Source organism: Fundulus heteroclitus, chromosome 11 (assembly GCF_011125445.2).
Source record: "Fundulus heteroclitus isolate FHET01 chromosome 11, MU-UCD_Fhet_4.1, whole genome shotgun sequence".
NCBI lineage: Eukaryota > Metazoa > Chordata > Actinopteri > Cyprinodontiformes > Fundulidae > Fundulus > Fundulus heteroclitus.
The window spans coordinates 1,536,473-1,551,172 of NC_046371.1; the positions used below are offsets into that span (position 1 = coordinate 1,536,473).

At 42.5% G+C, this 14,700-nt stretch overlaps 1 protein-coding gene across 4 annotated transcripts in view; it reads left to right on the top strand.

The window, feature by feature from the left end:
* The window catches only part of gria4b (glutamate receptor, ionotropic, AMPA 4b), a 146,424-nt gene that overhangs the window by 86,207 nt on the left and 45,517 nt on the right, over positions 1 to 14,700 (top strand). For 3 of the 4 annotated variants that reach the window (XM_036142709.1, XM_036142707.1, XM_036142706.1), the window contains exons 7-9: positions 509 to 676; positions 1,931 to 2,035; positions 6,922 to 7,032. In XM_036142709.1, coding sequence (XP_035998602.1) covers positions 509 to 676; positions 1,931 to 2,035; positions 6,922 to 7,032 — 384 coding nt within the window. Of the gene's footprint in view, positions 1 to 508; positions 677 to 1,930; positions 2,036 to 6,921; positions 7,033 to 7,500; positions 8,619 to 14,700 lie in introns of those variants that run through there. The other variant, XM_036142710.1, reaches the window with a different exon arrangement.

Below are 14,700 nucleotides of genomic sequence, written 5' to 3' on the forward strand. Positions count from 1 at the left end.
TGATTTTTGCAGACCAAATAACGAGAGGCAGCAGAGCGTCTTCAGGTCAGAGATAAATTAGCGTAAATTGGGAGCTTTACACTGGGGGGGGGGGTGCTCTGCTCTCGTCTTCCTCTCCTCCTCTGTGTGTTTCCACAAAATAATGAGTGGAGTAAAGCTCCTGTTCCCGTTACGTGGAAGTGCTTGGCCCTGCAGAAACTCTGCATGCCCTCTAAAAACATCTGACCAGCAGAACATTAAACCTGTTCGGCTAAATCAGCGTTTAATTGGGCTCATGCCTTACCTCGGGTCGGGTCTCCTCCCTGCCGTACGGCCTGAACAGACAGAACAGCTTACAAGGACTTTCACTTACAAATCACAGGATATCTGTCTGCTGGGTTTTACCTCGTGTGTTAACCTGTAACGGGCCGGAGCAGAGCAGGGCTTCCTGATGGAGTTGGAGCAGAAACATGCTCTACCAGCGACTGAAAAGCTTCGTTATCTGTGAGCTCCTCCTTGTGTCTTCCAGTACACGTCGGCGCTGACGTACGACGGGGTGATGGTGATGGCCGAGGCCTTCCGGAGCCTGCGCAGACAAAAGGTTGACCTCTCCAGGCGGGGGAACGCCGGCGACTGCCTCGCTAACCCTGCCGCCCCGTGGAACCAGGGCATAGACATGGAGCGCACCCTGAAACAGGCGAGACACTCAACCGGATCTTATGCTGGGCCGGGTCTGCAAAGGCCAGAAAGCTAAAGGAGCTAAAGATCTAAAAAGATCTCACCTTTCCTTGTTTCCTTGTTTTGTGGAGCTGGAAACTGTTAGTGTAGTTTAATGAAATGTGTGACAGCCCAACACAAATGTATGAATAAATGTGAAGTGGAAAGAAGAAAAATAGGGTTTTTAAAATCTATCAAAACAATTTTTGAGAAGTCTTCCTTACTTTTGTATTGTGCTTCTGTGCTTTCTGTGTCTCTGCTCTGTCTTCTCTAACATAGAAAGTACTCCTAGCTCAATGTGAGTTTCTGTGTCTCTGCTCTGTCTTCTCTACCATAGAAAGTACTCCTGGGTCAACGTGAGCTTCTGTGCTTTCTGTGTCTCTGCTCTGTCTTCTCTACCATAGAAAGTACTCCTGGGTCAATGTGAGCTTCTGTGCTTTCTGTGTCTCTGCTCTGTCTTCTCTAAGCCCCAGTGGGTGGAGGCAGATGAGCGTTCACACTGAGCCTGGTTCTGGTTCTGCTGGAGGTTCTCCTCCCTGTTAAAGGGGAGTTTTCCTCTCCACTGTCGCTTCATGCATGCTCAGTATGAGGGATTGCTGCAAATTCAACTACTCAATGACAGCAACTCTGAATCCAGACAACCCTGTTAGAGGCTGCAGAAGACCTGAGACTGAGGTGGAGGTTCACCTTCCTGCAGGTGAACCACCCTGAACAAGCAGGGATGGATCCGAGCAGATTCATATGTTAGAATGGCCTAGTCAAAGTCCAGAACCAAATCCAACTGAGCTTCTGTGGCAAGACATGAATATTGATATTAAGAGATACATTCTTGTCATCTTGAGACATACCTATAAAGGTTTGCAGCTCTAACTGATGTCAGGTGATTCAATGACTGCATGGACTCTTCAAATGCACACAACACACCTTTCAGATCTACATTTCCGAACACCTTATATCTTTTTCCCTCCACTTCACATTTATGTCCTACCTTGCATTGGTCTAGCACATAAAACCCCAATGAGATTTGCAAATGTTACGGAAGGCTCTTTATGCGATGTTCGGAGAAAAGTTCTGTTTTACCCTCATCAGAGTATTTTAAGGATGTGTACCATCCATATGGTCCCTCTGGGATTATTAAAGTATATCTGATTCTGATATTTAGTCCCACCACCTGTAAGGAGTGATCTGACTGCTTTGTTCCCCACAGCATCATTTTTTTTCCCTCTGTGTGCAGGTCCGGCTGCAGGGATTAACAGGTAATGTTCAGTTTGACCACTATGGCCGAAGGGTCAACTACACTATGGACGTGTTTGAGCTGAAGAATAATGGACCCAGACGGGTAAGACATGAACACACAGTCCTCCATTAATGAGTCAGGTTTCCCACCCAGACTGTATGGATTTTTACAGGTTCAGTCGTTTGAATCTGGTGCTTTTGGTTCAGCATTTAGTTCTTGCCAGGGTGGAATGATTATACAGCGAATCAGAACAAGCAGCAACAGTCTATTGTGGATTTTCACTCATCGCCGCTGATAAGTGGTGCTGAAGGTTCTGGGATATCTCCAGACCCAACAACAACTGCAGACAATTCTTTGGTGCAGATGGTAGTTCCTCTTTGCAGCATAAAGATTTGTTAGCCAGCAGGCCTGGGATTAATGATAACTTCATTTATAAAGGGCTTTCAATCAAAGTGCTGAACAGTAGAAACAGTAAAAATAATAAATGAAGAAATAAAACAAGACTATTTTAACAACAGGTAAAATCCTAAAAACAAAAGGAAACACCAATATCTTAACAATATAGTTTGACCAAGAACCAGAGCAATGGGAAGGTCCAGGGACCGCGGGTTCCTGGGTGGATGGAACCATCAGGGCACAATAATAGAATGAACTGACAGGGTTGTGCCAGAGAAATAAGCTCCTGCTGCAAAGCTGATGAGCATGGACAAGCCAAGTGTCTTCTGGAGACACCTTTGATGGTCAGACATGGTTCCAGCTTACCTGACTCCACCAGATAGATTTGCTCCGCATATCCATCTGGAAACCCTCTGTTGAAGTAATTTTGGGAAGGGGCGAAAATACTGGTTAGCTGATTGGCCTATGTTGGTGATAGACGGGCCAAATGAACCAATCAGATTCGTCGTCACTCTGTTACGAGCGATGACGAAAACACAACCACAAGCCAAGCTTTTCTTGCTGCTGCAGGTAAAGGCTCGTTAGCTCAGCAAAGAAATACTCTGTAATTCCGATAAAACTTGCTCGATAGCCACGCTAACGCTAGTTTCATCGGCTGAAGCCGCCATGTTCTTTAGACTGAACTGTCGCGCTTCTCGTTGCGTCACACCTCAACCCGCCTCAAAGCCAACGCTGATTGGACGTTCGTTTGGTGAACGGCTCCAAATTTTCTTTAATGGAGAGTAGCCAGACTGATCTGCGAGTGAAACCTTGAAAGCTCGCGAGATCAGGATGGTCTCACGAGGCTAGGTTCCAGCTGTTTTGCCACAACAACAAGAAGTACCTTTGGTAAATGTGAGGCTTTCCAACCTAAGAACGCTGCAGCCACTGGCAAACACGGTGGCGGTAGCGTCATGCTGATGGTGTGTCTCATTGCAGTAAAAAGGATGGGTTCTTCCAGTTTGCTCAACTCTTCCTGAATGGTTGAATCCAGGACCAGCAGCTTGTTGACTGCTGCAAGTATTCTGTGAAAGCACAACTTGCTAAGAGACACTGATTTACATATTTATGGGATATAAATCCTTAATGTTGACCCTTGTGAGGATGACAAAAAACCCCAAACTTTAACATCCAATTCTTATTTAATTCCTTTCATATAATCGTTCCACCCTGGAGAAAGAACTTTAAAAGCTCCAATATGACATTAACTTCAATGATGTGTTGATTGATGTACATTTCTGACCTAAAGTCTTTATTTAAATAGTGGATCCACCATATAATAACAGAAATGGGTACCTGCACATTTGCGGTATGGGCCACATGATGGTGAACTGTCGAGCATGAAGGTGGTAGGATCATGATTAGGGTTTAGTTCACTGCTTTTGCATTTCATCATCTATCTGGAATAATGCGGGCTGAGAACTACCCTGCCTGATCAGCTGCTGGAAGGTTGGAGTTGGGACACAGTTCTGGGACCGTGAACTCAAAAACATGCATCCTAACAGGTTTTGGACCAGATTAGCTGGCTGACATGCAGCTTACTGAGCAGCCTTCCCAAGGGCCGGTCAGAGCCAGAAAAGCAACCAGTTAAAATAAATCACACCCGCTCTGCTGGGACAAGCGCTGAAATATCCAGCCAGAAGCTTGTTGATGGCTGCAAAAATCCCGTGCTGCAGGTCCAACTTGCTTAAGGACATTTAGGCAAATATCAGTGGTTGTGTTCACATATATTAGAGCACGTGGTGTATAATTTTGACCTTGTATGGATTAGCAGAAGGTAGGGCTGCACAATATGGCTCCCCTCATCCTCGTGACCATGTACAGATCAGAGGGTGTAGGGTAACGGTTCCCAGCCGTGGTCCCCGGGGATCTCTGTCCTGTTTGTTTTAGACTTGTCTCTGTTTCAGCTCACCGGACTCAAATGATTGCATGACCTCCTCTGCAGCCATCAAGTGCTGGAGAGTTTTTTGTTAGAGCTGTTTATCACAGCTTCTGCAGTATCATCTGCTTAGAAAACAGGGTTCAGAATTAGGAGTACCTCCTCCTCTTCACTGCCTATAAATCAGTATAATATCAGAGATCTGTATAGGTAGCTGTGATAAATGAAGTGGTTTAGGGTTGGAAGGATTTAATGTGGAATGTGCCATTTTCTGTTATCACAAGTAAGCTGTAAAAAACATCCATTGCCAGCATCTCTGCCTCTGGCCAGAGAGGATGGATGTGTGTTGAAGAAATTGAGGCAAAAGAGGGAGTGAGAGAGTAGTTGAGGGAGTGATGGGTGGTGGATGAAGTGAAACAGAAGGTATGCTGGTGGAGGAGAGGGAGAAGAGGAGTTCCCATCAATCACCAGCTGCTTTGGCCCGTCCTGCTCCACCACAGTCAGGGCTGTTTCAGGATGCTATCCATGTGTGGATATCAGTGTGTTTGTGCAGGGTCAGAGCCTCTCCCGTACATTTCCCATGTCCTTCAATCATCCGGAGGCCTCGGCACACAGGAGGCGTCAGCGCTCCTCGTCCTCACCACCTCCCCTGAATTATGGCTGTTTACAGCTGCTGTCAGAGCCTGAGCGTGCTCTATGATCAGTATATCAGGCTAACACAATGTTGCATTTCAGATACAGGCTTTTTACCATAAAATCATTCCATGCCTTCATCTTCTGACGTTCCCTAGTCACGCTATGCCAAAACGGTGACTGCAGCCCATCCTGGCGGTCACCTCCTGTCTGTCACTTTGACCCCAAAGGACCCCTGGATGGAGACTCTTGACATCAGCTGAATGTAAAGACAATAAGAGATGTGAAAACTTATATTGTTAAATCCAGTGTTTAAGTTGCGTTTTGGCTTGGAAGCTGCATCTGAAATAATTTCAGAATAAGGGAAACATTTCAATGTGGGGTAAAGTTAAAGCTTGGTTTGCAGATTTTTCCTGAAGTTTCCCCAAGTCCTCTTTTGAACAACTGTGCAGGACCGTCTTACCTGCTGTTCCGCTCCTCAGGGGGATAGTGTGAAAAAAATCTCCTAAATCCTCTCTGGTTTTATTTATTTCTACTGAGGCCTTCCTCTTCTTCTCGGTTCACTACTTACGATTCTCAGCCATGTTCAAAGTCTACTGTGAGAGCAGCAGAGCTACTATCAATGGCTAACCACTAAGCTAACCGCTAAGCTAACTGCTAAGCTAACCGGATACATAAACACTAGATGTGCTCAGCTAGGAAGCAGAAACTCAGAAGGAACGAGCACGCTGGCGTTATGTGAGCATGTCAGAATGATGGTGTGTGACAACCAGTAGATAAGGTGATAAACCCAGAACCTGAGGGACAGAGGAGGGTGAGTATATAGCGTCTATGGGTGAGAGCAGGAACAAAACTCTGACCAATCTCTGCCCCTGGTGCCGAACGGCAGAGATTGGTTAGTTTATTACAGGAGTTTATCCTCCTTTTTCTAAATACATAATGTATTAACTACTTTCAGGAAGGAAGGACAATTTTACCCAATACAACAAAAAGTGTTTAAGAACAGGATTACCAACTTTAGCTTTAAAGACTTGAGATATTAAGAGTGGATGACCCAACCGTGCCTAAGTCTGATGTGCTGCTAAATGGTAAATAAATAAATAAATAAATTCAATATTAATTATTTAAAACCAAAAGACTGGATTAATTACACCAGAACTAATAAGATATTAATCAGGGACTAGTCAATGATTGCATAATAAACTATGGATTCCATCGACCCGAAGACACAAAAATGTACTTATACTACCTGAGGTGATATCGTGTTTTCTTTAATAAGTATTGATGAAGTAGTGATTAATTTACAATTATTTACTAATTTTACTGTAATGTACTATAAAGCTATTAGAACCCAACTATTATGAGTTAAACACATTGTGACCACAAAGGTATTACTTTCTAATGATGTTATCAGCTCTTCACCTGTATCATATACCTGTTGATCGCATATAAATCTGATTGAAACATTAGACAATAACTACCAGATTACAGCATGATTTATTCTTATTGGTTTCAGCCAATTTTGTTACCCTCAATGTCATCTTTGACCATTTTATTTTCACATGATGTTTCAAACTACCCAGTCAGCATCATCAGGGATTGTAGTCGTGTATGATCCACATTATATTTCATGATTATATTATATTCTATCACAGCGGGCAGCTAATTGCACAACGTCATATTAATAGTCCTGAAAAGACCAAATCTGATGCATGTAACAGAGGATCAGTAACAAATCTCTCAGATGGAAACTCATGGGACATTCATGGAATGTTTATTAAAAACTAATTTGATTATGGACTTTTTCTACTATTGTTATTTGGCTAACGCATCAGACTGTTTTACTAATAAATAAGCTTCATGTCATTGTTGTTTGAAAAGCTTTGTCACACTGTGTCAGCTGTCTGAGAACACAGAGATACTGAAAGGACAAACTACTGTGATACTCTGTCAATAATAATTAATCTCCCATATGGAGCTGTGCACATGTTTTCAGTATTAGTAAATGGAAACAGGTCCTCATGCTTTGTTCTCCCTGCAGATCGGCTACTGGAACGATGCAGACAAACTGGTGCTGATCCAGGACTCCCCGCTGCTTCCAAATGACACCACTGGCATGGAAAACCGCACCGTTATTGTTACCACCATCATGGTAAGAGAGCAGCATGCGCTTGCCAGCACATACACTCACGCATGCAGCACTACTTTATTGCAGTCTACAATATAATCATTAACTGTGTAATGTTTCAGAGGTGCTTGCAGGTAATTTTTCCTGATTTCTCAGAAACCTTTTACGCAAAAGTTGCAGCAAAAAGTTGTTTTTATTTATCAGGTTGTACGTTTTTATAAGCATCAATAAAACGTGTTTTATAGCGACAATAAGCTTCCGACACCACAACCTAATGACAAAACGACCAGAACCATTTAAAGCATCTGTCACGCTGAATGGCCTTTGCATGGCATGTGAATCTTTGGCTGTAACAGTGACTCTAAGATGGCCGACTTGAGTTTTGCAGCCAGATGTTGAGCGTTACATGTAGCAGAAGAGTGGAGGAATAAAAGAAAGGAAGGGGGTGGGGAATGGAGAGTCACAGCTCAGCACAATCCTCCCTCTTTTCAGCCCCTGATGAGGAACCCCATTTTAAGAAACTGATCCCCAGTTGGACGCAAGCAGGATATGAAAGCCCTTAATGGCAGAGTGATGGACACAACATCCCGAGCCGAAATGAGGCCCTAAAGAACCTGGGCAAGAGGAGAGACACAGCAGCTATGTTAATGGACCCCCTGTTCAGAAATCTGAGCAAGAAATGGAGCCACTTAGAGGCGTAATGGAGCCCCTGGAGAGGAAAATGAAATGCATATGAAGAAAAAGGCTATTTTTTTGTTTTTGAGAGGATGGTGGTGCTCATGGATGGACATCCTTTAAGGCTGAAATGGCTCTCCAACTCCTAAGAGTGCACCGTCGCTTCCCAAACAAGCCCTCATTTCATCTGTACTGTACACCTTTATGTTTGTGTTTGTGTTTGCAGCCGGTCACACAGTGGTCCATGTAGTCGTAAACCTGGATGTTTTTCTCAAAGACTGATGGATCCTGGTCTGTAAAGTAACATAACTGCTGTTTGCTCTAAATCTGTCACTTTCTCAGACTACCTGCTCTTACTTACAGTATATGACACACTCAGAGGACTCCCTCTAAGCCTTAAAACAGCTTAGAAAGACTAATGCTTCCACAATCATCCCAATTCCTATCCATCCCGTTCTTATGTAGCATGATTTTACAGTTTCTCTGTGACCGCTTCTTTTCATAGCTGCACTTACTCTTGAATCAGCATGTTTGTCAGCCGTGTGTGTGGCATAGGCTTAGTAAAAAAACATTGCTACTGGTAAAATTGTAAGAACCTCCCTTTTTGTACCTTATGAACAATAGCTAAAATAAAATAGACTGATATCTTGCAACTGTTTTAGGACTACGCTCAGAGGCTTGAACTCTGTATCAATTTCAACATTTGATTGTATTTAAAGAAACTTTTTTGCTCTAAAATTCGCTGAATCTCTGTGTACTCGTCAATTAAATATGATTATAGTAGATATGAATTGTTTAACCCTTTTGTGATACAAAATGAGATAAGACGAAGGTAAATAATTTTAAAACCTTTTCTATACTTAATGTGACATTTATCCTTTTCAGTTAAACTGGAACACAATCAAACCTTTGAGTTAAAATATTCACTCTTTTCCTCATTACATGTGTTCTCCAAGTTACCCTGAATCTTTTTAGCTGTTAGCTTTTAGCAGAAATTTGCAACGGCTGAGGAGTGTGACAGCACGCTCAGCTTTTCTTCCACTACTCTGTCTGTAACGCTAAAAGCAGCGTAACCATTTTTATTTCCCTCATTTATATTTATGCTGAAATCAGGGATAGTTTTAGCCGGGGACACGTTGTCCAACATTGGGAGTGTCCCAGGAAATCTGGGACCTCTGGTTACTTTATGTTAGCATGAATTTACTGTTTGACTCCAGTTAGCTGTTTGACAAACCAGTTCGTGGCTAGCTTTATGTTGAGTTGCTTTTAGCTAGGCTTTGATGAGCTGTTAGCTTGTTTTTGGTTTGCTAATAGATGGACTTTATTTAGCTCTTAGCTGGAGTGTAGTTGTTGTTTTTTTAGCTTATCTCTAGTTTGGAGCTAGATTGACTGTAGTTAGCAGTAACTAACTCTAGCTAGCTGCTAGCTTGAATGTCGGTGGTGTAATTTGACTTTAGCTAAATATTAGCTTCATTCCAGTGAGCCGAGAAACTGACTTTAGTTAACTAAATGTTAGCTTGACTCCAGTTTTCGCCAGATTAACTCTAGTTAGCCATTAGCTTGAATGTAGATGGTAGTTAGCTTGACCTCAACTAAATATTGGCCAGACACAAATTTGTTGCTAGGTTGACCAGTTATCTGTTATCTGTTTGCTGCTTGGATAAAGTTGAGAATGTTTAGTTTTGCTTCCTAAGAGAATTCATGAGGATTCTTTGAACTGAGGTAATTTTAAACTGTTATCCACCGCAGGTAAAATACAGACTCATGTTTACTCTGCACCGCTCTGCTCAAATGATAAACACCTATTATGATTTTTTTGATGCTTCTACGTTTTAGATTTGGTAAGTACCAGCAATTGGTTCTGTTTTAGTTGCCTTATAATGAGATACAAGGCTAAAGATCTTAAGCAACCAAATCTACCATAAACCGTCAAACCTTAGGCTAGGTCTAATCACAACCAGAGATCCTCATCTTCAAGTTCTTCATTTACTTTTAACAGGCTCTTTATAAACAAACACAAATAAAATCTGTGAAATTATTTTGAGAATTTAGTGGCAAATTAATAAAGTTAGTGTGTTTCATTTCTAACATAAGATTAATGAACTGTAAGGAAAACGTTGTATCAAAGCTTTCTAACTTGTACTGGAGCTGCAGAGGTTGTTAGCAGTTTTTACAACAACGTTGAAGTGTTTTCACAGAGGGGGGCTTCTTTCCCCAATTATTTGTTTGTCTGAAAGTTGAAATGCTGAAATGTTGCAGACATATGTGAGGCTATTTCTGCCTGTGAGGATAATGCACCAACATAATTGGACAAGGACAAAATCTTACTGTCATTATATTGGTCAGAGGGAGCCTAAAAGCGTTCATGCACAGTGTTAACTTTAAACTCCTCCAGTGCAATTCAAAGGTGGCTCAACACCAATTTGCCACAAGGAACAAACTGAAGAGAGGAACCCGGTATGCTTCAGCTCTGTGCAAGAAATACTGGGCCATGAGGAAATGTTTTATTGTAGGGGACAGAGTTCGGTGGAGGACCTAATCCCCTTCTCAGACCATGCTACATGCATGCATGAGAAACAATTTCACACAAGATGCGGATGTGAAGGTTAACCTTTTTTTCTACATACTTATTATTTCAGGAAACTTGACGTGTTTCTCTTTTCTTTTCGAATCACTGGTTTGCTGTCATGTTAACTTATGCGATTGCTATATCATTATTATATTGTTATTATTATTATTATATCATTATCAGATGCTCTGGTACCCTAAAAGACCTTGCAGAATACAACTGGAACAATTATATTATCTTGGTCTCACACCAATAATTGTAAGAGCCTCCAAGTTTTTAGGCTGTCTGAGAGCAATTCATAAATGGTATCTTAATTGAATTGTTTCAAATTGCCACAAATTTCCACTTGGATTTTAGCCCAAATAACTCTGATCTACAAAAATTCACATTAACATCTAATTGGAGTTACTGATAAAGTGATGATGATGATTTAAAAAAAGCCACTTAAATAGCAGTTTTTAAAGTGACCATTTTCCTTACAATGTATAAAGATATGTATTCCATAAAAACTTATAAACCTCATGGAAACTTGAGACGATCAGATAAAAAAGCAACGTTTTGAAATGAGGCTACTTCTGCAAAATCACAAACCAGCCTCTCTACTAGGAAGAAACGTGTAGAAAGTAAACAAAGGTTCCAAAATAAAAAGTAATTATCACATCTGTGCTCTTATAAAATGTGTCTGAGTTTTGATTTTTCAGCACCCCCGTTGCATTTTGGGTCGGGAACGCTGACCCTGAGTCTAACCTCGACATCCCTCTGCAGCTGCACACCGAGGTGGATTAAAGCAAACAGCAGTGGGAACAAGCAGAGACCACCGGAGGGCTTCTTAAAGCGCTCCATCTTCCGCTCAGTGAAATAAAAACGGCAACGATGCCTGGAGTGAGACGCAGGAATGAGTCACAGCTCAGAGCGCTCTGATGTGTGCTGGCTTCGTACAGTGTTGTTTTTGTCTGGCCGAGTCATTTGGACCGCCGGCCATCTATCTGATGCCGATTACCGCTCCTGACCAAACACAACGAGCAGCAGATTGTTTGTCCAGCTCAAACACTCCAACACAGACCCCAGCAGGCAGACCTTACGTTGAACAATCAGGTCCCGTGTGGGCACGTATGTGGGTGTACGTATGGATCCGGATCATCAAGTGGGCCCGGGTTGTGTGTTTGTTTTGGCCGCCGTGTTTAATTAGTCTCATTAGGCGGCGAGTGAAGCAGCACGGTTGTGATTATTGACCAGGCTGTCAGCCGTGCTGGCCTTCACTGCACAGACCTCTGAAGGATCGTTCTCTCTTCTCGTGCCAGTAAAGCCCCACCGCCCTGTCAGAACCCAGCCTTCAGCATCGATCACTGCCATCCGTCCAGTATGCATTAACCATTCTGATAGATTAAACCCTCGTCATTTTAAACGTTGATTTAAAAAAAAGTGCTTTGTATAGGTAGAAATATTAATACGTTTGTATCAGTGGTTTTTTTCATCCACCTGACTGTTTTATTGAGATTTTATGTGAGAGACCAACTGTGCAGCACTTTGGAAGGAAACGGAGTCAAAGCATCCCCACATCATGATGCAGCCGCCACCATGTTTCACTGTGGCAATGGTGTGTTTGGAGTGACGTGTACTGAGCTGTGGGTCTCTGCAGCTCCTCCAGAGCCACCATGGTCCTCCTGCTTCTCTGATCAATGCTCTCCTGGTCCAGCCTGTCAGTCCAGGTGGACGTCCATGTCCCGGTAGGTCTGCAGGTGCTCCATCCTCTCTCCAGGACCAGATGATGATCAGAGCTCTGGGAGGTTCTGTAGAACCTGAAACTGCTGTAAACTGGACCAGAACCTCCTCCCTGACCCGTCAGCTGCGTTCTTTGCTCGCCTAGATGTTCTCTGAAGAACCTCTGAGGCCAGAACCAGAACCACTGCATTTAGATTCAGATTAAATTAAACACAGCTGGACTCTAGGTTTTATTGAGGGCATCTCAGTGTAAAGGATGCTGAAAACATTTTATGCCACAAAATGCTTAGCAATGTGTATAATTTGTCTTACATTTTCCATTTATGCTTTATGTTGCTCTGTCACGTAACATCCGGAAAAAAGTACGCCGAAGCTTGTGGTTGTAATGCAACCACATCTGAAAACCTTCAAGCTGTCTGAATATGTTTGCTAGGTGCCGTGTCTGTCACACATCATTCCTTAGAATATTAGGATTATGTGAAAAATGTCACCTCCTTCACTGCCTGTTTATTTCATTTATGTTCCTCTGACTGATTGACATCAGGTCTGGTCCTGCTGTCATCCATCAAAATGTGGCCTCTGGAAGTGCTGCAGGGCATCATGGGAAAACATCTCAGCTGCACAGTTGAGGGCCAACCACAGATAGCGATGACGTGGTGATGACCTTAGGGCGTTAAAATCCCCACAGTGTGCTTTAGGTTTGCACCGCCATAGACAGATTCAGTTCATCTGCTTTATTTTTTTGTTTTTCACAGCTGCGTCCCAATAGATTAAAATATAATTGAAAAGTGAATTAATTTCAACAACCGATTTAAAAAATTCTAACTTATTCACTGCAAAAAGGGCACTAAAAATAAGTACAATTTTCTTAAAATATGTATATTTTTCCTTAATTTGAGCAGCTAAATAAGACTATTTGCCAATGCAATGAGTATTTCTACCCCTAAAATAAGATAATTAGACATCCTGCACTTGAAATAAGATGATGGAGATGAATTGTTCTCATTTTAAGTGTAAAAATCTTATTCCATTGGCAAATAGTATGATTTACCAGTTCAAATCAATGAAAATTACACTAATTTCAAGAGGATTTTACCTATTTTTAGTTCCCTTTTTGCAGTGTTTAGCACCTCTCTTGGGGAATTATTAATTGCCTCAGATAAACCAAATTTTACAGTTCAAAAATAATTTATAATTTATTGGCTTAAAGATCTTATTAAAGCTACACATGATGCCCCGAGGGAAATAAATTGAAGACCGGATGAGAAACAGAGTCACTGACATCAAGCAGTTGGGGAACGGTTACAGACGTTTTTAAGGCGTCAGGACTCCAGAGAACCACGCTGAGACATTTTATCCACGCCTGGAGAAGATATGGACCAAGCCAGTGGGTTTCCATGAAGCTTGTCCGTAGAAGGGAAGCATAGAGTGCTCCAAAATGTCCTGGTAGATGGCTGAGCTGAATGTGGCCTTCAGTAAAACCCAGTGGACCAGAACCACGAACTTCACGCCGTACCTCAATCTGGGCTGACTTTGTGCCGCTCCGATCTTCATCCACACCCTGGATCCTTGATTTCCAAATGAAGTTTAGAAAGTAGACTGGAAAAGAGGACTTTGGACCAGTGAGGAGCCGTCCGTCCTTTCCTCCTCAGCCCAGGTAAGACCTTTCTGACGTCTATGGTTCAGCCCATTTCATGCCTCTGTGTCTTTGTGTAGTTGCTCAGTAGTTCTGACTCCAGCGCCTTGTGATCTCCCCCAAACCTTTGCTTTGCTTCACAGTCCCCTCAAGGCTGCAGTCTTCACTGCTGCTCATGGACCTTTCCCTTAATATACTTGGATGCAACACTCCGTCAATAGCCAAATTCTTCAGCTATGACCATTAGTGGTCAGAAAGTGTCTGCTGAACAGTCACAGACCATCAGCAGTCGTCACGATTGGCTAGCAGAACATTTCTCTGTAGAAATCTGATGGTTATTGGTGCGAGGTAATTGGTTTCCACCAGCTGCTAGGAGGAATCAACAAAACTTTTGTAAATAAATGCTTTAACGACATCCCTCTGTGTGGAATGATTGTTCAGCTCAAAGGACCAGACTGAAAATGAGTGGATGAAAAATCCGCTAAAGTTTAAGGAAGAAAGACCTTCAGAAAGTTTGGAGAACTATTGATAAAATTCGTTTTTAAAGATTCCAAGAAAGTTTGGCTCCTCTGGGGGAAAATACCACAAAGTTAGGAGTGGTTTGAAACTTTTATCCGGTACCACATGCCCGTTGTGAACCGTACATTATCGTGCACCATCATTAGTTTCGGTTAATAACCCATTTTATAATTATAACCACACTAATCTCAGTAATTTTCTTGTAAAAGCAGTGAAACGTTTACTTCTGAGCCCATGCTGCTGCATTTTGACCTGACACCGGTGCTGAGTGCCATCATTATGCTGTGCGGTAATATTTAGTTCTGCCGCAGGCTCAGCCGGGCGCTTTCATTCTCCTTCCCCACTGAGGAGTCTTTGGTTCACCTCGCTGTGGCCCCGGGGCAATGTCAGCCAAACACGTCTCTGGAATAAATTGCTCCCTTTCTCAATATGCAACATGTTGCCTAGCATGACAGAAGTAATTTGTTTGGAAACGTGAGCAGAGAAAGGCACGCCAGGCTTACATTCAGATGACTCTCTGAGGAGAGGCGAATCTAATGATGTAGAGCTGGTCACAGAGTGGAGAGATGCA